Source organism: Apis florea, unplaced genomic scaffold (genome assembly GCF_048593485.1).
Source record: "Apis florea isolate Af1SG1 unplaced genomic scaffold, ASM4859348v1 contig_3081_pilon, whole genome shotgun sequence".
In the NCBI taxonomy this organism is placed as follows: Eukaryota; Metazoa; Arthropoda; class Insecta; order Hymenoptera; family Apidae; genus Apis; species Apis florea.
Window position 1 is genome coordinate 4,302,307 of NW_028256703.1, and position 21,708 is coordinate 4,324,014.

General features: G+C 33.4%; 2 protein-coding genes and 1 long non-coding RNA gene across 7 annotated transcripts; 1 reads left to right on the plus strand and 2 right to left on the minus strand.

Annotated features, from left to right (window-relative positions):
* Positions 1 to 14: 14 nt before the first annotated feature.
* On the minus strand, positions 15 to 547 carry LOC147657546 (uncharacterized). The gene is made up of 3 exons (XR_015292275.1): positions 444 to 547; positions 210 to 369; positions 15 to 115 (listed from the first exon to the last, which is right to left on the minus strand). It is a non-coding gene; the product is annotated as an uncharacterized LOC147657546 (long non-coding RNA).
* A 775-nt stretch (positions 548 to 1,322) lies between these two features.
* Positions 1,323 to 8,474, plus strand: LOC100873010 (uncharacterized). The gene is made up of 14 exons (XM_003694733.4): positions 1,323 to 1,644; positions 2,078 to 2,463; positions 2,567 to 2,759; positions 2,845 to 3,034; positions 3,123 to 3,369; positions 3,443 to 3,557; positions 3,654 to 3,964; positions 4,057 to 4,264; positions 4,340 to 4,863; positions 4,939 to 5,093; positions 5,185 to 5,463; positions 5,544 to 5,785; positions 5,855 to 5,984; positions 6,061 to 8,474. The coding sequence occupies exons 1-14, from the start codon at positions 1,618 to 1,620 to the stop codon at positions 6,171 to 6,173; spliced, it is 3,120 nt and encodes a 1,039-aa protein (XP_003694781.1). The 5' UTR covers positions 1,323 to 1,617; the 3' UTR covers positions 6,174 to 8,474.
* A 1,449-nt stretch (positions 8,475 to 9,923) lies between these two features.
* LOC100872891 (facilitated trehalose transporter Tret1) lies at positions 9,924 to 16,700 on the minus strand. Of its 5 annotated transcripts, none has more exons than XM_086908938.1 (6): positions 16,682 to 16,700; positions 13,998 to 14,086; positions 12,178 to 12,528; positions 11,947 to 12,104; positions 11,393 to 11,845; positions 9,924 to 11,221 (listed from the first exon to the last, which is right to left on the minus strand). In XM_086908938.1, exons 2-6 carry the CDS (start codon positions 14,052 to 14,054, stop codon positions 10,624 to 10,626), a joined length of 1,617 nt encoding a protein of 538 aa, XP_086765064.1. In that variant the 5' UTR covers positions 14,055 to 14,086; positions 16,682 to 16,700; the 3' UTR covers positions 9,924 to 10,623. The 5 variants fall into 5 exon arrangements, with proteins under 5 accessions (XP_086765064.1, XP_012343612.2, XP_031773092.2 ...); XM_012488158.3 differs by lacking the exon at positions 16,682 to 16,700 and adding an exon at positions 15,798 to 16,422; XM_031917232.2 differs by lacking the exon at positions 16,682 to 16,700 and adding an exon at positions 14,901 to 15,733.
* Between the last annotated feature and the right edge of the window lie 5,008 nt (positions 16,701 to 21,708).

Genomic DNA, 21,708 nt, shown 5'->3' on the forward strand with positions numbered 1-21,708 from the left:
ATTCGGTTTATCCATTTTTATGGGAATTGGCTTTATTTCTTTATAAATGTTTGTATCAATTTTTTTTTTATATGTTTTGCTTTTCATTTTCAATTTGACGTTTTCCAATGTTTCTCTAATCATTTAATGTTTATTTTAATTACATTTATCTGTATGTTACTTTTTTATTTTTTTCTAATAAAATATTATGTCTATGCAAGTAACCTTACCGTAAAAGGCCTGGTCGAGTATACGCATAGAAATTTATAACATATGGAGTTTTACGTAAATCTGATATGAATATTCGAATTTGAAAATTCATACTTATATATCGAAGTGGTTTGTAAATAACCATAATTGTTACTGGTTTTTGCTTTGGTTTTATATGACCTAAAATATATCATAAATATAATATTTTGTAAAATAATGACTCAAATTAAAAGAATTAAAAAAATTAGATGAACCCCATCGAGGATAAATGTCGACACACGATTCTCCGTTAGATAATATAATAGAGAAAGAAATTTCTTTTTCTGCGTGAGAATATATCGGTATTTTATAATAAGCCCTTCAACAATAAATAATTAAATTTATTATTTATCAAATAAATAATTGAAAAATAAACTTACATTCGACCAAGTGGTACATTTCCAAAATTGATAGTAGTGGGAAAAGAAAATTGGGATTTCATTTTTGCACAAATTTTTATTTGCATCATTTGATCATTCAAATATCGTATTTTTAAAACATCATTATAATTTTTATTTTCATCAGGTATAAATAGAATATTTATTTTGAAAACCGATCCAGGATTAAGCCATATCCTCTATAATATAAATAAATTTTATATAAAATATGAACTAAAAATATCAAATAAAAAATTTAAATTCCTTACTTACTTGAGAAATATTTTTAATTCTAAAATATTGAGTTTCTAATGGTAAAAATTGAATGGGACATGGCTTCGAAAAGTAGTTTGCAATTTCTATTGTTTTTTCTTGAATTTTAAAATTATCAGAATCGAAAGTAAATTTTAATTTCGAAGGTATTATGTTTAATGTGCCATTTTCTAATTCTATTTTAAATTTATCTACATATTTTTTTTTAATTTTATTTATACAATATTGAGTTTGATTAACTATATCAGTATCCATATCGGCATAGAAAATTAATATGTAAAAATATTATTTGGCCAGAAATAAGTTCTTTTATTTATATATAATATAACAAAAAACAAATGAAAGATAAACATGTGTCATTTGATATGATTTTAAAGAAACAATTCAATTTTCGCGCGAGTGTAGCGTTTGCATTTTCATCTGTTTACAAGCTTCTGATAATTTGACAGTATAAGGATAGAGTGCACTATGAGAAGATAGCTATAACTGTTTATATTAGAAGATACAATTATTATGCATATTTTCGTAATTTATTTACATAAATGATACCGCTATTTATTTGCAAAAGCAGTTGAATTAACAATATGCTTTTAATAAATTACCAATTGCAAAAAGAAAATAACATCTCTAATGATACTTGTGAAGTATGACTCATTCTACTATGTCAGTTTTTTACGGTTCTATAACTATGTTTTTATAAATACTTCCGTATTTGTATAAATTGAAAATCTCATTAATCATGAACGTGCAGGAATTGCGTGATGGGGTATGTTGTCTTATTTCTTTAAATAAATGCATTTCATTAAAAAATTTTTAAATATATAAATTATAAAATCGGAGGTTATATTCATGTGTCAAATATTCGATTTGCTTCGAATTTTTTATAATATAATGATTTTATTTACATTTTATCCTGCAATATTATTATAAACGTTAATTTGAAGTTTAAAATCTTTAAATTAATATGAATCTATTTCATAAATATAATAAAATATTATAACTAAAATATTTTTTAGAATAAGTATTTCTAATATTTCAAATTATTTCTCTTTATTAAGTTTTTTTATATTATTTATTAGTATTGTTTCTTATTTATTATTTAAAGATTGACTTTATTATATTTTTGTAAAAATAATTAGAGCTATATAAAATATATATGCTTTTAATATTTTTTGAGATAGAATGTAATATTTTTACAGTCTCCTTTGCTACAAGCCATATTTTTTGGAGATGTAGATGAAGTTCGAGCATTATTAGCAAGAAAAGAAGATCCAAACTGGCAAGATAGAGAGCAACGATCTTTATTACATGCAGCTGCATATAGGGGAGATCCAGCAATTGTAGAAGCACTCTTATTAAATGGAGCTGCAGTAAATGCTAAAGATAAAAAATGGTTAACTCCTTTATATAGAGCCTGTTGCTCAGGGAATCATAATGTAGTAGAAGTTTTGTTACGTCATAAAGCAGATGTCAATATCAGGGATCGTAGTTGGCAAACTCCTTTACATGTGGCAGCAGCAAATAATGCTGTCCAATGTGTAGAATTGATAGTTCCACATTTAATGAACATTAATGTAGCAGATAGGTTTGTGTTTTTAATATTTTAATTATTTAATTACTAATTAATTATATCAAATAATTACTAATTAATTTTAAATATAAATTAATAACTTCATAAAAATTTGCAGAGGTGGTAGAACAAGTTTGCATCATGCAGCTTACAATGGACATTTGGAAATGACAGAATATTTGGCTCAAATTGGTTGTGTAATAAATGCTTCTGATAGACAAGATCGAAGGGCTTTACATTTTGCAGCATATATGGGTCATGATGGAATTGTGAGAGCACTTATAGCAAAAGGAGCAGATGTAGATGTTAAAGTAATATATTTTTAATTTTTTTTTATTTAATTTTTATTTTTGTTATTTATATTATAAAACATATAACTATATTTATATTATTAAGGATCGGGATTTATATACTCCATTGCATGCAGCTGCAGCATCTGGTAATGTAGAATGCATGCATACATTAATCAAATCTGGAGCGGATATTGAAGCAAAAAATGTATATGGAAATACTCCTCTGCATATTGCATGTTTAAATGGTCATGCTGATGCAGTTACAGAATTAATTGCTAATGCTGCAAACGTTGGTAAGATTATTTTAAATTTTAGAAATATTTTTATCTATGACAAATTATCAAAATCATTTTTATTTTATAATTATTCTTTATGTAACAGAGGCTGTAAATTATCGGGGACAAACGCCATTACATGTTGCTGCTGCTAGTACACATGGTGTTCATTGCTTAGAAGTTCTTTTAGAAGCTGGTTTGAGAATAAATGTTCAATCAGAAGATGGGCGTACACCTTTACATATGACTGCAATTCATGGAAGATTTACACGATCAAAAAGTTTGCTAGATGCAGGAGCATCACCAGATACTAAAGATAAAAATGGAAATACCGCTTTACACGTTGCTGCTTGGTAAGCTACAATATAATTTTTTTATTTAATAATAATTTTTTCAATATTTAAATTCAAAATTTTTTTTATATAGGTTTGGTCATGAATGTTTAACAACAACTTTATTAGAATGTGGTGCATCTCCAGCAGCGCGAAATACTGAACAGCGTACTGCATTGCATCTTAGTTGCTTGGCAGGCCATATTGAGGTAGAATATTTCTTTACATATATAATAAAAATACTTCTAAATATATATTCTAATATTTTTCTTAAATATTGATATTTTAAATATAATTATTTATAGGTCTGTAGAAAATTATTACAAGTTGATAGTCGACGTATAGATTCAAGAGATATTGGTGGTAGAACACCATTACATTTAGCAGCATTCAAAGGATCTGTTGATTGTTTAGATTTATTATTATCCAGTGGAGCTAATTTCCGATTAACTGACAATGATAGCAGGTTAGCACTTCATCATGCTGCTAGTCAAGGTCATTATCTTTGCGTTTTTACTTTAGTTGGATTTGGAAGTGATTCCAATGCACAAGATGTAGATGGTGCAACTCCTTTGCATCTAGCTGCAGCATCAAATCCTACAGATTCTGGTGCTGAGTGAGTATTTGATTATACATATTATACATATGCAATTTATTTATTATAAATGTATTTTTGAAAACATAATCTATATCATTTTTTTTTTTTAGATGCGTACAATATTTATTAAAACATAGAGCAGATCCGCGTTTACGCGATAAACGAGGTTTTACTGCTATTCATTATGCTGTAGCTGGAGGAAATCAACCAGCTTTAGAAGCTTTATTAGAAGCTTGTCCACCAGGAAATTTAACAATATCATCTAATTCTACAGGAAAATCGGAACCTCCACCTGCATTAACATCTTTACATCTTGCTGTAAGTATAGACAAACCAATTTAATATATTCAATAATTTAAAATGCATTTATATGCATATATATATATATTATAGGCATATCATGGACACAGTGAAATATTAAGTTTATTATTACCATTATTTTCCAATACTAATATTAAAGAAGATACTGGTAAAACACCTTTGGATCTAGCTTCTTATAAAGGTCATGAACAATGCGTTCAACTTTTATTAAGATATGGAGCTTGTGTGTCGGTTCAAGATTCCATTACAAGGCGTACTCCAGTACATTGTGCAGCGGCGGCAGGTCATTTTAATTGTTTAGAACTTTTATTAGAAAATACAGAAGATTCAAATGTCGTCAATTGTTACGATACAAAACAACGAACACCATTAACATTAGCAGTGGCAAATAGCAATCCAGAATGTGCTCTATTACTTTTAAAATATAAAGCAGATTGTAATTTACCGGATGTGAATAAGCATACGCCATTATTTCGAGCAGTGGTTAAAGAGCGTGATCATCAATTAGTGGAATTATTGTTATCACATGGTGCCCAAGTGATGATACAAGATGCAAATGGTAAAACACCGTTACATTTAGCCGCCGCATGTGGAAGGTAGATTTTTTTTTTTTTAAATCACAGAATTTATTTATATTTTTATTTATAAACTTAAAGTTAATTTTTCCGTAGAGTAAAAGCATTGGCTTCTCTTGTCAAAGTTAATTCAACTGCTGCCACTTTAAAAGACGATCAAGGATGTACGGTTCTTCATTGGGCGTGCTATAATGGAAATTCGAATTGTGTTGAATATCTATTGGAACAAAATGTAATTGATTCCTTAGAGGGTAAGTATTTTTCGATATTTTAACTATTTATATTGAAACTATTATATTTTTTAAGTAGATTTTTAGATATAAATTATTTTTATATATACAGGTAATCCATTCTCAGCTGTTCACTGTGCAGTATATCAAGGATCAGCTCACTGCTTAGAATTATTAATAAATAAATTTGGAGGGAAAACTGTTGCTGCTCCGAGAGATGTTCCAGGTGGTCGATTGCCTTTACACGTTGCAGCTAGTTCAGGGTCTGTAGAATGTGCAAAACTGATTTTAAGCTCTGTTGGACCTGAATTAGCTGGTCTTGAAACTCCAGATTATTCAGGTCGTACACCTCTTCTTTGCGCTGCTATTACGGGTCAATGTAGTGCTATTGGTAAGTACTCACTTTTATTTTTAATTATCTATTTTTAATTATCTATTTTTTTTTACATTGGTATAATTTTTTATTCATAGAGTTATTGCTTGAATGGAAAGCTGATGTGCGTGCTGTTGATTGTAATAAAAATACAGCTCTTCATTTAGCTTGCCAAAGACGACATTCTGCTGCTGCTTCATTATTATTAAATTGGATTAATTCGCTTAATACTAATGGTGAAAATACATCACAACAACAGCAAAGTATGACAGTTATTAATATGACCAATAAACAACAAAGAACTCCATTGCATTTAGCAGCAAGAAATGGCCTTGTAACGGTAGGAAATAATATTTTGCTTTTAATTGTTTGAAGTATAAGAATAATTAGAGAAATTTATCTTTTATAGGTAACACGACGTTTATTGCAATTGGGTGCAAGTGTTGTCGCTGTTGACGCAGAAGGACTTACACCTGCATTAGCTTGTGCTCCAAATCCAGCTGTAGCACGATGTTTAGCTACTATCCTTGCTGCACATGGTATATAAATTAATTCTATATAACTTTTACTTTCTTTCTGTTAAGTTATTTATTTATTAATTATTTGTTATCACAGGTCAAAATTGGGAAATTGCACAACATTCACCGTCAATTCAACAAACATCAGAAGTGTATTTAAACGGTAGAAGCGGCGATTCACAACATAGTTCAGATTCGGAATATTACTGACAACAGGTGTCACGCTTAGATCATCAAGCGTTTCAGAATTTAAATGTCGATTCGATGCATGGAAATATTGATGCTGCAAGATTAATTTGGACGAGTTGTTGGTTATTTTCAATTTTGACATAATACTTCTATATATGAAATAACAAAATCATTGAATATGGGAAATCAGTTCTTAACAATTATGTCAGTCTCTTATGCAATTGTCTCTTGTCAACAGTCTCTTATAAGTAATAATGACAATACCTTCATTTTTACTATTAACATTTCGATAAAATTGCGAACTGCCAAAAGAGATATGATAATATGTGTTTAAGCATTGGCTAAGAGAGCAATAATATTAGATTTAAAGAAAGTTTATATTATTCAATAAGCACAACTTTAATTAGATATCTTATATGAAAAAAATATACTATTGTTTTTTGCTTTAATGTCACAATTGCATGCACATAATGCTCCTGACATTGGAGTCAACATGTAAATGTGTCTGGTACAAAACAAGATTTATAGATGAAAACATAGACATTCGAAGTTCATAGTAAATTGCTAATATAATTGATACCTCATTAAAAAAAGACACGATAATGTGATAAGAAAATCGACTCACGTTATTTTACATTATCGCTTTTATTATAACATAAGGATATACTCATAGACTCGTAAATTTAATTCCTAACATAAATTCCTAAGATTTACTAGCTTGCGCTATTAATTGTATATTTTTAATAATCAAGCAATATTTATATCTTCGAATAATAAAGCTTTCTATATTTTGCAATGTAATCAATCTTTCATCAATTAGAAAAAGTACAAATTGTATGAATAAAAAGAATATCGTAATTTTCTATATGGTCATGGTCAAATATATAGTATATATTTGAAATTTATTCAATATAGACTAACAAAGAAAAGAAAAGTTAAATGTCTTTATTTACTTTTTATTGAATCATAAAATGTAATGATACGATTAGAATTTTGTCCATTGCTATTATAATCACTATTTTAATAGAAAACATGACAAGAGAATTTTATTATTTGAACTCTTAAAAACGAGTCATGAGTGGACCATAAAGGACACTAACCAATGAACATATAGTCGAATAAATAACTATATGAACATTTATAGTATACATTTATAATTTTACTGTCTATATAGAATTAGACAGATTACTAGCAAAATGCTCTCTCTATATTATGGAGAATAATATTAGAATACTGACATATGATTAATATTGCACAGAATCTTTGCATTTATTATTTTTAATAAGTTTAATAAGGTCTTCCATTTATAGTATTTTTATTTAAAGAATCAAGACATGTTGGATTAAATTTCGTTTTTACTTATATTTTTAATACATCTTCAACAGATGTATTAAACAAGCGTTTGATATTTTTTGTAAAGATTTTTTTATTAAAAAAAATCAATAACATTTTATCGTACAAAACCGTAAGCATTTTTAATTAGCAAGAATTAAAAAAATAATGAACAATATCATATTATAAATGACACGTTGTAAATACAAAAGCGGATTTACATTGCCTGACAAAATTTTTAATAGTACAGAATAGAAAAAGAAAAGAGAAGTTTAGCCCTATTTTCTTAGATATTTGTAGGAAAAGCCTAAACTGCCTAAATATTGACTTACGGAAATATGAAAGTAGAGCTTGTAAATGACGTAAGTAATTATGGCGATTGTATTATTAATAATCCAATTAAGTTGATCAAGTCATGATTGAATTCTAATGAAAGTCGTTTTGTTTTAAATGTATTCATCGATGAATGTTTTCACATTCATTAATACGCCTTTCATTTTGTACTTAAGAATTCGATAATTTTTTGCATTTATTGCTATGCTTGAGATTTTAATAATAATGGAGATACGTATAATAAACGTACCATCTCCACATAGAGCGATCGAAAAATGTTCAAATCATATCGTACACGAAATATGTATGTATTTTTACTGTATATATCATTTGCGATGATTGTTTAAACAAATGGATGTCCAGATATGCGTGGTACGATGAAAATGTGAAAACTTAGAACGAAATAGTCAATCCAATTTTTTGCGATTTACGCAAAAATCAAATACATTATTTTTCTCTTGAAAATATGGAATCATGAGCTTTGTACATATTGACAAATATTTTTCAGTACATTAATTGATATGTATGTCGTGAATTTTGGAAACTTCATACCATAATTATATTAAAATTGTGCTACAATTAAAGGACTGTCTTTAATATCGTGCATTATGTATTACATGATCATTTGTAATCAATAAACATTATGTTTTATTTTTATACAATTGTCTTTGTTTTAAAAAAGAAAATATTGTTTTAATAATATTTAATAACTTTTTTTACATAACTTCCAAGTTATGTAAAAAAATGTGATTAATTATTTAAAGATAAGTATATAAGATATAATTTAATTACATAAAAGAATGAAATTTAATAAAATAAAATCGTAAGCATAAATATTATTTTAGATATTCCTATAAAATTATTGTTAATAATTATATAAAAATATTTAATCAAAAAATACGTGAAATTTCCTAAAATATCTGTTTTTGTCATTAAACTGTGAAAATTTGCAAATTAATCATAAAAAACGAAAAATTAATATATTTTTTTCATTTTTTATTAAAAAATTAACTTTTTCAATAAAAGCATACGAGGAGCATACGATCAAAATCATTTTTTTGTCTTTTTTTGTTTTTTTATATAATCTTTGTTCTTTGCCTGTATCATATGATCTAAAGCTATATTTTTTTTAATTATATTCTAATTAATATTTCTCGATTTTTACTATATATTTATATGTTCCAAAAAATTATTTTTATCCTATCTTTGATTTGTCATTTACTATTTCTTCTTATTATTTACATTTATTCTATAAAGATTAGACTAAAGATATATTCTTGTCTATAATGATATAAGGAGAACAAATAATTGAAGGACAAGCATAAGTTAAAAATTGTGAAATCAGTGTCATTTTTAAAGTGTTTTAGATTGATATGGATTGAAACAAATTGAGTAGACAAGGAGAAAATATAATAGAAAAAAGAGATAGATTAAAAATTATGAAATCATTCATATCATTCATTTAATATCAATCATATGAATCATATAAAATCATCAAAAATTAGTGCCACAATGAAACACAAATTAGATAAAGAGAGAAAATAATAAGAAAAAGATAAAGCTAAGTTAAAAATTGGTTATTAGCGCCATCTCTCGAATACAAAGAAATTTTTCTTTGAAAAATGTTTTTTAACATTCACACAGATGGCGCTAACAGTTAATTCTTATATCTTTGTCCTTTCTACAAGAGTTTCATTTACGACACTTTGGAGATATTTCAATATTTTTACATTATTATTACATCTTTATCCCGTTATTTGTTTTATTTTTACCTATGATATTGAAGAATATTAATTCTATTTATTTGTAATTAGGATTTTTTTTCCGATAATCCAATATTCAAATTTCATTATTACAAACGAAAAAAGATTGATTAAATTTTTTCATATTAATTCTTTCATTGTTTTATTTTCTCGTACAGAATGGTTGTCATTTATATTAATTAGTTGTACAAACTTATTAGTTAAAGACAAAAGGATATTTTTTTCTTTAATATTGGCACTTGAGATTGGCGAGTAATACAATAAATGAGACATAGATTTTTCGTTTTATAGGATATGGTATCACGCGTTTTGAAGTGTAGTTCTTGTAAAACAATAGAAAATGTTTTTTACTTTTATTGAAAAAATAATACATTTATTGTTATCAAATAAAACTATGTACATTTTATAGAAATTGTATTTACAAATATCTCGATTTATAATGTAACGAATGAAAAAAATATTTGAGCAGATATCTATAAATACATATATATATATATAAGCTATATACATAAATACTTACATAATTTGATACGCAGAGTACGCTCAATTAATTTTACATATGAAAATATAGATGATATTAATATTAACAATCGCATTTTTATCTTTTCTTATTCAATTGAAACGTTCAACAAAATTCTATTTATTTTTTTCACCATACGTTATATAATACATTAACAATCGTTTCCTTAAATTGCATAATCATTGTTAAAAGAGGAAGAAGAAATCATTCCTCCGTAATCATATTAAAAATATTCACGATTAACTCGTTTCACCACTTCTAAGAACACATTCGATAAACAAAGTCACAGAAATATTTGTAATACTGGTGAATTTTTCATTTTGCATAGTTAAGATTTGTTCAATAATATATATATATATATATATACGTTTATCGATAAGATATCACAATACAAGTGAAATCTCGGAAAATGTCTATTTTCGTTATGTGACGATTGACAATCATCGATTGTTTTCTTTATTAAAAAAAAAAAAAAAAAAAGAAAAGAAAAAGAAAACAATATCCATTGAATTATTGATCGTATTTAATCAAGTATACGTGTTTCCAACGTGATGGCATTGGCAACATTCGTACGACTCGTGTCGGAATTCTTTTCAACTTCCTTCTTCTCCGTATCTCCGTCCGACGTTAAATCCAAACAGAAATTATCGTACGTATACGCGTTCGTCGTCATATTATTATTACGATGTTTCTCTTCCGTGATCGAGGCAAATCTCTGAAGCGTAATATTTTTAGGCTGGACGAAGATAGTCGGTTGAACGTCGGTCGAAGAATTCGGCTCGGATGTCTTCTTCGAAAATCCTCTTTCGATCTCGTCCAAGCTTCGACCCCTCGTCTCGGGTAGAATGGTCAATGCGAATATAGCGCCTAGGATGGAGGCAGCGGCGAATATCCATATCGTGGATTCGATCCCGACCATGTCGTGCAGGCTCGGATACATCTTAATGATGGCGAACGTCAACATTTGCACTATGCTTGTGGTGATGCCCCCCAGTGGACCCCTGAACCTTAACGGATACAGCTCAGAGGTCATTACCCAGGGCAAGGTGAGATATCCCAACATGGAGAAACCCACGTGGCCTCCGATGCACGCCAAGGATACCACATACGGCAGTTTGAACCTGAGAGAGAAAAAATTGGATCGAGATTAGATTTTCTTAGAAAATCGATGTCAATGACGAGAGGAAGTAGTAATTGAGTACAAAAAACAGACGATTGTAAATAAGGGTAAAGCGTTATTATATAAAGCTTTTGCCTTTTCCCAAACGCGTTTCGATCATATCGCCACCAACCTATACGCGAGAGCAACCCCTACAGCGGATATCGTCATTCCTAGGCCGCTGAGGAAAGCCAGAGTTTTCCTGCCGAAACTGTTCGCCAGACCGGCTCCGGCTATTGAGGCGAACAATCGTATCACGCCTATCCCAACGCTGGCCGAATACTCGTTCAACTCGATACCGATGTCCTCGAGAATGTTCACCGTGTAGAAGAGGATTATGTAAATTCCGGACATTTGTTGGAACGCGAAGAAAACGAGGAGGACGAGGAAAGGCTTCCACACGCTTGGCATGTGTAGAGCTTTCAACAGACTCTCCCTTTCCTTTTCTCTTTTCACATTTTCCTCGCAAAGCTCCTCGTACTCCTTGTCCGTGCTCGAGCTAGATCCCCTTAGCCACAACAGCGACTCCTTTGCCTCTTCGTTCCGTCCTCGAGCAACCAGCCAAGCCGGTGTTTCTGGGATTATGCTGAATCCGAGAGAGAGAGAGAGAGAGAGAGAAAGAAACGATATTAATCGATTAATTAATTTAAGAGTTGATTAAAGCTCGTATCAAGCAATTGGAATTACCGTGACAATGCCAAAGAGAGGATGGAAGGGCCGATACTGATCGCGGCGGCTCTACGCCACGAGGTGAACGCTCCCAGCGTGTAAATCATCAAAACTCCTAGGGAAACCAGAACCGGACCACAACTTCCTAACCAGGCCCTTTGATTTGGCGCGGCAGTCTGGGAGCGAGCAAACAACGATTTATATGCATATTAATTAGAAATATTTACGGCTACGTTCTTAGTTTTTTACCTCGCTGACGTAAAGATAAATGCCATTGGTCATCCCTATACCGATACCATTGACGAATCTGCCCACGTACAGCATGGACACGGCTCTATTCGACAAAGCTATCAACAGCCATCCTGTGGCGTATGGAAAAGTAGCCAAAGCGATGGCCGATCTTCTTCCAAACCATTCCGCGCACAGGCCGGAGATCAGGGAACCCAGGGGATTCGAGATAACTCCCAACGCGGCGATCCAAGAGGCTTGCTCTTGATCGACCAGCTCGCCCTCCAATAATTGCGGAAGTAGAATCGCGCTAAATCCCTGGCCAAGCCCCACGGATATTTGACTGGAATGCGCCGCTAGTCCGGCAAATATCTAAAAAAGAAAAAAAAAATAAATAAATAAGGAGGACATATTTGAGAGCAAGTTTTCGAAAGTTAAGACACGATTCGGTTATTTTTCAAACGATTATCCATGTGGTATTATCGCGTTTGTGGTATTATGACGTTTCCAGCCAATTGGGCTTGCGCGTCTGTCACGCGTGCTACGTGGGCAGAAATCGAAGACAGGTTCCGCGAACGTGTACCGAAATAATTATGTGTATATCCGAATACGCGTAAACAATGCACGAAAATCATTCGATACGCACGAAACTTTTTTTCGTTCTCGAAACGATCGAAAGACTCCTCGTCCGGAATTTGCGAATTATTAACCAGTTTCGTTCGTATAAACAATGCACGAAAATCATTCGATACTTTTTTCCTTCTCGAAAAACTCCTCGTCCCATACGGATTTACGTATCCTTCGAACTAGTCTCGTTCGCGTAAACAATGCACGTGAAACCTTTTTTCCTTCTCGAAACGATCGAAAAACTCCTCGTCCCATACGAATTTACGTATCCTTCGAACTAGTTTCGCGCGAATAACGCACGAAAATCATCGATGCACCTTTTTCCCGAAACGATTGGAACACTCCTCGCCCGAAATTTATGTATTTGAACTGGAGGGAAGGAAGGATTGGTAAGTTGCGATCTGTAATAACCGACGATCGTGTGTCTCTCTCTTTCTGTCGAGAGAATTTATTTTCGCGGAGTTAAGAAGCGGAAAGAGGAAAGGAACTAGTTGGAGGTCAAACGCGAAGGTTCGCGGTCGCTCGGGGCGAGTCTCGATCTAAAAAAGCCATATCCACGGAATCAGGTTCCACGTGGAATCGTGGAAAATCGCGTCGAATCCTCTCTCTCTTCTTTGGAAGGACGTAAGAAGCGAGGTGGCGAAGGAGAGTCGTTCCCCCTTCGACGCTGGCCTCGTTTAAAGAGGCCTGGAAAGAGAGAGAGAGAGAGAGAGAGATGGATCTCGTTCTCTCGACGATACAGATACACGTCGAATCGAAATAATTACCGGACAGATTGGAATCGTTCGAATGCATTGTTGTTACGCGTACACTTGTGTAACGTGTGCCGATTCTTCCCTGCTTCTTAGACACCGTGGCCGTCGTCGAGTTCCTCGATCTTCTCCGTGCTCGTTTCTTGCGCATTATCCGCGCGATTATTCGCACGATCTCTCTCATATCTTCTTCCCCTCTCTCGAATCCTCGATCTCGACACCTCGCAACGTTCGATGTCACTGTCACGGCGAACACTCGATCTTCTCACATCTGTATTCTATCGGTTAAACGATAGATAATAACGATAAGAACGGGGGAAGAGAAAAGATCTATCTCCGAGGAAAGATATACGAAATCAATGACGCGAAACAAAACGAATTGTGTAATGGCTGGCTTGCACGCCTCTTCCCCCCTGCCCTCCCGCGACTCGATCGATTGTCAAAAAATTATTGCATCCTTACACCTCTCTGCTGGCCGGAACACATCATTTTCCACCATAATTTTGCTCGAGTGATCATCGTGTATCCAGTGAATTTCTGTCCGACTGTATCTGTAACAGGAGAACAAAACAGAGAGAAAATTGAATGTTTCGATGTATATAAATTAATTCTAACTACAACTGGGAAGAGAAAAGAAACGAAAGGAAAAGCGAACGCGCAGGATGGATGGAACGACGTGTCTGAATCGAAAGAATTTTTGACGACGGTATTTTTCGAGCAAGGGCTCGCCGAGGAATTGAATAATGGGAATCGTTTAAAGCGATCACTCGTCCCTACGGTCACGAGAGTCACGAGAGTCACGAGAGTGATTTTCCCTCCGTCGAGGCGATAGTTTCGCACGTGAGTCGCAATTTGTCCATCAACGAATTTGATTTAGGCCATTAGATTCTTTCTTTTTTTCTTTTCTCTTTTTTTTTAAATTATCTCGTTTAAAACGATTAAAATCCTTGCCAAGATTGATTCACGAATTGAAACGACGATTCCACTCGCGAACGAACAATGCACACGATAACTAATCTACAACTTTTTATAAAAAATTAAAGAATACATGAATTTATCTAGCTCTGGGTTTTCCAAAGATTTTAAAAACATCAGACCTATCGTGCATTTTTTCCTCGTGCAATTTCTTGTTTTTCTTTTTTTTTTTTTTTTTTTTTTTCCATTAACTCGTGTTTTTCACTATTCGTTCAACTCTAATAAAGTCGCAACGAACTGTTAAATGCTTTTGCATCTATTTTACACCTTTTCTTCTTTTATTCTTTTTTTTTTTCTCCTTTTTTCTTTTTTGCAAAGATTCACGCAATCGCGATACAAGTAATGAATAAAGTACGCGTTATGGCCGGTCTCGTGCACAATTGCAATTACAGAGATCGGTGACGGTGAACAGGAAAACCTGGAGGATAATACCAATTTGAGGAAGATATTCGCGATAGCCCATGAAAATGATCACGACTTATTGTTATTTGAAACGAGTCGCAAGTTCCGCCTCGTGTGGGAACGAATAAAATGGAAAATTTTTCGAACGGAACGAGCCTCTCTGTTGTTTGTTTCGTCGTCTCCTTGTTCTCTCGAACGTACCACGGCCAGTGTTCGAAATTTTTCGAACAAATGATCTTTCATCACTACTTCGAGTCGTGACACGCCGATGACCGATCCAAACACACAATCGAACCACTGTTTCGATAAATGATATCATTTTTATCTATTCGCAAAGCATCTCGAGCCGAGTGTTACATTTTTTTTTTTTCACCGAGATCTCGATAATATTTCTCGATCGCGTGACACTGGCGCGCGAAATCGATAAATAAAAATTTCGAGAAATAAATATTTTCAACAAAATATCACGATAACAATATTATTGCAGATGTTATGCCGTTACACTTGTTATTACAATAGTAGAGAGAGAAAAAGAAAAGAAAAGAAGAAAAAAAAAATATAAATCGTCTCACGTTTTCGCTTGATCGAGGAGGTGAAATCGTAAAACAACGAATTGTTATTCTTTCGTATAACAATAATTTCAAATAACGGGTAATGTTTACGGCAATGTTGTCCGCGCTATCGATTAATCGAATCGTATCACACGTTTTAAAAGCAAATGGAACGATTCCATTCGTTCCATATAATTAAAACGTCTATATACCAATTCTATAGTAATCATCATTTCCGTCAAAATCAATTAGAACGAAACTAAAAAAAAAAAAAAAAAAAACTTAAACCACGCACGCTAGGTAAAGTAATTCGTAGAGAGAATTATGGACAAACCTTTGGTATATATATATTTATCTAATAAATATACGTCAGAAGTTTCTTCGTTCTGCAAATTGTATCACGTCTTGTCCAGTTTCCCATTTCCGGCAAACAATGTATACACGCGAAAGAGAATAACACACAGCGAGAAAAGAGGCGAAATTTCTCTCACGATAATCTCATATCAGCGTTAATCGTAGTCAATCACTTTTACTTTGCTCTGAGTGGTGAGTCTCGTGCGCGTCTCGATGCGAGGATGTTCCGCAACTGGATTTTCGCCGCGAAACGATCTATAAATCCGCGGTCACGAGGAGAGGTTGGAATGTAGATGGAACGGCGATGGCACGTCGGAAGAAGGCGAGGGAGAAGAGATGTGTTACGATCGAAGTTATTTCGATTGCGATCGCTTGCGAGTGTCCTCGACGATCGAGTGGACGACGACGACGACGACGGCGACGGCGATGACCACGACCACGACGACGATGATCGACGACCATTCCCTTGACACCTCTTCCGCGTTAAATCTCCTGGATGGGACCCGCGAATAGAAAGAAAGAAGGTGGTCACGTGGTTTTACGCACACGCGCAAACGCATAGGACGAGAGGTCCGTCGTGAGTTTTTTCGCGCTCGACACTGAGATAATTTTCGCCGCTGTGTTCGCATTTATAGAGAAGGGAAGCCGACCGGCCTCTCTCGTCGAAACATCACCGCATCGCGAACCGCCCGCCCTTCCAGGGCCGTCTCGAGGTCTGTCGACCTCTCGATCGCCACCACCAGATATTCTCTCCATCCCCTTTTTTTCGTTCCACTTCTTTTTCGCTAAAAATTCCCCTTCTCCCCGCATTGTTCCCTCCTTTCCCAGCCCTTTTTTTCGATCGAAACGAGTCCAACCACTTACTTTGGAAAAGTAACTCTCCGGTCCTTGATTCTTCTCCCGTGGAATCGGATCTCCAGCCAGGTTAATATCGTGTTGATAATTATGCGCCACTCGAAGTTCACGTAGATAGAGAAATAATCGGGCACGTTTCTTTCTCGATGCAAGTGGCAATCTTTCGTCAAGAGAAGAAGAGTTCAAAGGAACAAACGTTCAAACGTTTCTAAAAATCTTTCGAGAAGCGTTTGTTCGTTCGACGGCTAATAAGGCTGAGTTACTTTACTCAGCTCAAGGACGGAACAAAGATTCTTTCACCTCGCGGTAAATCGAACCTCGATTGACAACAAACTTTGAACAAATCGCGTTTCGACGAACTTCATCACTGATCCAACAAATTTTCCCTTGATTTTTCCATCGTTCCATAAAGTTTCGTTCCGTCGCGGTTACCGACGGTGCTGATTCGCTTTAGTAAAAGGTAGAATTATATTATACATTCACAAAAGAGGCACGACCTCCACGGTGATTGTACCCACGTTTCAACACTCAAGATAAAAAAAGTGATGTCAATAACAACGAGCGTACTTACGACTTTCGTACGATCGAGTTTCCTCGGCGAGGAATCTTTTTAAATTCGTTCTCGGTCAACGGTCTGCTTCCTGTATAAACGAACGGACAAAACTGTTTCGTAATATTACTGGGGAGAGGGAGATACTGTCGCTCGAAAGTATCAGGACAATTGTTTGACTTTTGGTGCGATTGCAACGAAATTATGAATACGTACAACAAAAATATGTTTGTTGATAGAAAATAAAAATTCTTTTTAATAAATTTTCATTTTAATTATATATAATTATAATATTTATGGCTAATTATAATATTTAAGGTTAAGACAATTATCGATAGCAATACCGAAAGGCGAATATTTTTAGAAATTATTTGACTCGTATTTTTTCACTTCGTCGTTGGAAAATTAATGGATAATAACCGGACGTTGTGATTGCTAAGACAAATAGAAAAAATAATACAAAATTTCGATCAAAAATGGAAAGGAAACGTTAACGTACCAACCTGTTGACACTTATTTCGTAGCGAGCACCATTACGAGAAAAGTGATCGAGCACGGGGTGCAATATACTCAGTCGAGGTCTCCAACTATCCTTTTTCTTTATCGACCACTTTGTTATCCCTTTACGATCGAATGTTTCTTTGAATCACCGAGTCTCGTTATATGATTGTCAGGACCTTCGAACCCGATTTTTCCAAGGAGAATTCTGTCTGACCTAAAAATCCCGCCTCTCGATCAATATATACGTATTTATATATATATATATTCCGTTCGTATGGGGAAAACGAACAGAATCATCACCATATTGAAATTGTAAGCCGATGTTCGCGCATAAAAAAAACGATTCGCGCACATTTCGAGTCACCGAGCTCGCTATAATTCTCCGCTAACCCACGCACGAATTCCTTTTTTTTCTCTCTCTCTTTTTCTACTTCAAATTAAATTGTAAAACGAGAGACCGTTGCGCGAACACCTTGAACGAAAGTGATCGATAGGCACTTCGATGAAAACTTTAACGAATGCAAATCTCGTTTCGAATCTGTCGATGATAAAATTAAAAATTCTACGGGAGTTCTTTACGTATTTTTTTTTTTTTTTTTTCCTTTTTTTTTTCTCTCATTATCCTTGAGGCATTAAACTCGAAATCTATTGTTCATTCGAAATGACACGAAATTTGTGCGGATATATACAATCTTTTTGGATGATTCACGTGTCGGAAACACGTGTCGGGACGGTTGTTTGTCGTGGTTTTTTTTTTTTTTTTTTTTTTTTTTAGTAAAGATTTAGTTTTAAGCTTCTCGTTACATAAATGAATTAATCTACTACTATTTTATAATCGATAAAGATTTATGCGTATTATTATACGGGAGGAAGAAATAATACGCCTCTTCCCGTCGCAAAAAAATCTTCTGAATTTCTTTTTTTTTCTCTCGCTTATTTTTTTTTTTTTCTTGTCAAATGCGCGAGACACGTGGATCGTTCACGTTTCGTGGCGTCCTAAACGAATTCGTTATAATTTTCTTTAATCGCGCAACGAACGTCACGATGTCAATTGGAAAAGTATTCCTCGATTAATAACCTTCTCATCAATTAGTCCGCGCTCCATTACCACCATTCCTCCGCTAATCTAATCGAATTCGATGCTTGTAAAATTGTTCGTTTTATCCGTTATTATTGTTTCAAGTTATCTCGAAACGTACTTATTTTTATTATCACATCTTTTGATTTAATTGTTCATTATCTAACACACCAGTTATTTTAACCGGTCTATATAATTCAATAATTGTGTAATCGAAAACGAATAGTCCATTCATAACTGACATCATCGACCGCAACTGTTATTAAAAATTGTTATTCATTTTTTTTTTTTTTTTTTTTTTTTGATAAATCTGAAAAATCGTGTCACATCGTTGCCGGAATCATCGTCTTTCTTATCAAGTTCGTGATATTTCCTGTTATTGTATCGTACGTACGATACGAGCAAAATTGTCTTTTTTTTTTTTTTCTTTCTTTTTTTTTTCACGCTCGATGTAACCATCATCAGAGTTGGGCATCAACCCAAAGTTGAAAAAGTAAAGTTGGTTATTAAAAATTTCTTCGAAGAAAATTACTTTTAGAAGAAATAGCTTGCTATATTCGTGGATATCTCGGCCATTTGCCATTTTTTATTTCCAATTATTATTATTGATTTTGAACAATAAACTATTAAAATAACTTGTGGAAGTAAGTTTATATCAGTGAACTGTTAAATTTCACTGATCGTTATGACACGTTACGCGATCATTTGATTCTAGAATGCACCACCATACTACAATGAACACGTTCTCAAGGTATTCGAGGATTGCTCACCCTTCTAATCTAACATTGTAAACAAGCAGGCAATAAATCCTTGTTCAATCCTTGTTGTTGATCAATCGTTGTCCATTTTTTTTCTTTTCCATACAATGTGCACCTGAACTTTTTTTTCCACCCATTCTTCTTTCTTCATACGCGACATACCTTTCCTCCCCCTCTGGAACCGGCTATTTGTCGTTCCTCCTCGATTCTTTCGTCACTGGTTACGGGAATCCGCGTTGCGTTCACTTCCCCCCTCCCTCCCCCCCTCCTTTTTTTTTCTTTTCTTCTCTTCTTCCTTCAATGTTCGACGATAATCGACGAGGATTTTCCGATATATGAATTTCTTGGAGGAATATCTTTATCGCATACGATTATCGCCACGGCGTGTAATTCTTTGACCCCCTCCATTATTTAAACGATCCACAGATTTCTCCCTCGTCGCATGACTGAATCGCGTGATACGCGTCTGCATCTCTCGTTCACAGAGACTGGATTATTTGCCCCACGATTCTATCCTATCGGCGAGAAAAAAGAAGACGTAACGAGAACATAATTGAGCGGAACATCGCTTGAAAAACGTTTCTGTTCGTTCGTTAATAAAAATCGTTAAATGCTTTTCATCGATCGCACAGAATAGAATTCTAACGATTCCGTTCCTTCCAGGAGGAAAGAATTCGAGACAAATATTTCGAAATATTTTCCAAACGAATTAAACGAATAATTACATAAGTCAATAGTGGCGTGTTCGAGATTGGAATATAGGGGAAAGGTTTGAGTGCGCGTTTCTTGGGGACGCCTGGCCCCGCTCCAAAGACCTTGCCATTGATGGGCCACCATGTGAATGAACGAAAGTTGTTGGACCGTGTTAACCAGGAAATAAGTCCAAGGACCGGCTCGAGTCAGGAAGCCGCTATCCAAATGACGAATGGCTTTTATGTAAATCGCAGCCCTCCCAAGCCTTCCGTTTCCGATTACGATTGACCTTACATTGGTAACGAGATTCTTTTTACCTCTTCCTTTCTCTCTCTCCCTCTCTCTCTCAACATATGTATATACATACGAATCAGTTGTATATTTTTTTTTCTTCTTCTTCTTCTTTCAACATCGAAAAACGTAGTATCGTAATTAAATATCCATCGAGAAGCTATTGAATAACTTGGTCTCGTCTGGTTTGTCTCTATAATAAAAAAAATTAAGACACTTCGTATCTGATTATTCTAACATTTGTTCTAATTTGTTAATTTGTTTGTTATTTTTACTCGTATCCATATCGTCATCCATGATCGATGATTGTTAATTTAGAGATAGAGATAGCGAGCACTCTTTCTTTCTTGACATATGTACGTACGAGTCAGTTGTATATATATATATTTTTTTTCTTCTTCTTCTTCTTCTTCTTTCAACGTCGAAAAACGTAGTATCGTAATTAAATATCCATCGAGAAGCTATTGAATAACTTGGTCTCGTCTGGTTTGTCTCTATAATAAAAAAAATTAAGACACTTCGTATCTGATTATTCTAATATTTGTTCTAATTTGTTAATTTGTTTGTTATTTTTACTCGTATCCGATGATTATTAATTATCAATAGAGATATATAGATAATGATGACGTTTCCAGTTGGTTCGTGATTAAGAAAGAAAAAAAAAAAAAAAAACAAGGGAGAGAAGGGAAGAGATTGAAGTTCGAAATAAGTGAGTTTTCAAATAAAGAAAAATTCGTCAAAAGTTCCGCTGTAAATTCCGCTGTACGACTGTTAATTATCCCCTCTCCGAGGATAATAACAAACAAACAAATTATTCCGATCATGCTGCTGTGAAAACAACAAAGATTTGGTTAAGATTTAAAAAAGAAGAAGAAGAGAGAGAGAGAGAGAGAGAGAGAAAAAGATTATAAAAGAAGAAAAATTGAGTAATTCGGAGGAACTGCTTGTTTTCTATTAGATAATTGTGTTATTAGTCATCTTGGACTAATTACATGTTGCCAGTGAATATATTAATTCTCCTTGTATTATTCTATTGCATAATGATATTGCAACATGCTAAGAGATCTGTTTTTTCTCTTCCTTTTTTTTTTTTCCTTCTTAAATTAATCTCTCGGTTAATTATCATTCTTTTTTCTTTATTTTTTTCTTCTTCTCGTTGAGATGA

What these genes read in the sequence shown, in the direction of transcription:
- LOC100873010 (XM_003694733.4), top strand. Translation starts at nt 1,618, where the DNA reads ATGAACGTGCAGGAATTGCGTGATGGG. An exon ending in GAGCAGATGTAGATGTTAAA is followed by an intron (nt 2,760 to 2,844) that starts GTAATATATTTT and finishes TATATTATTAAG; the next exon opens with GATCGGGATTTATATACTCC. An exon ending in GCTTGGCAGGCCATATTGAG is followed by an intron (nt 3,558 to 3,653) that starts GTAGAATATTTC and finishes AATTATTTATAG; the next exon opens with GTCTGTAGAAAATTATTACA.
- LOC100872891 (XM_031917232.2), bottom strand. Translation starts at nt 14,973, where the DNA reads ATGGGCTATCGCGAATATCTTCCTCAAATTGGTATTATCCTCCAGGTT. An exon ending in TTTATCTTTACGTCAGCGAG is followed by an intron (nt 12,105 to 12,177) that starts GTAAAAAACTAA and finishes GCTCGCTCCCAG; the next exon opens with ACTGCCGCGCCAAATCAAAG. An exon ending in GGGGTTGCTCTCGCGTATAG is followed by an intron (nt 11,222 to 11,392) that starts GTTGGTGGCGAT and finishes TTTCTCTCTCAG; the next exon opens with GTTCAAACTGCCGTATGTGG.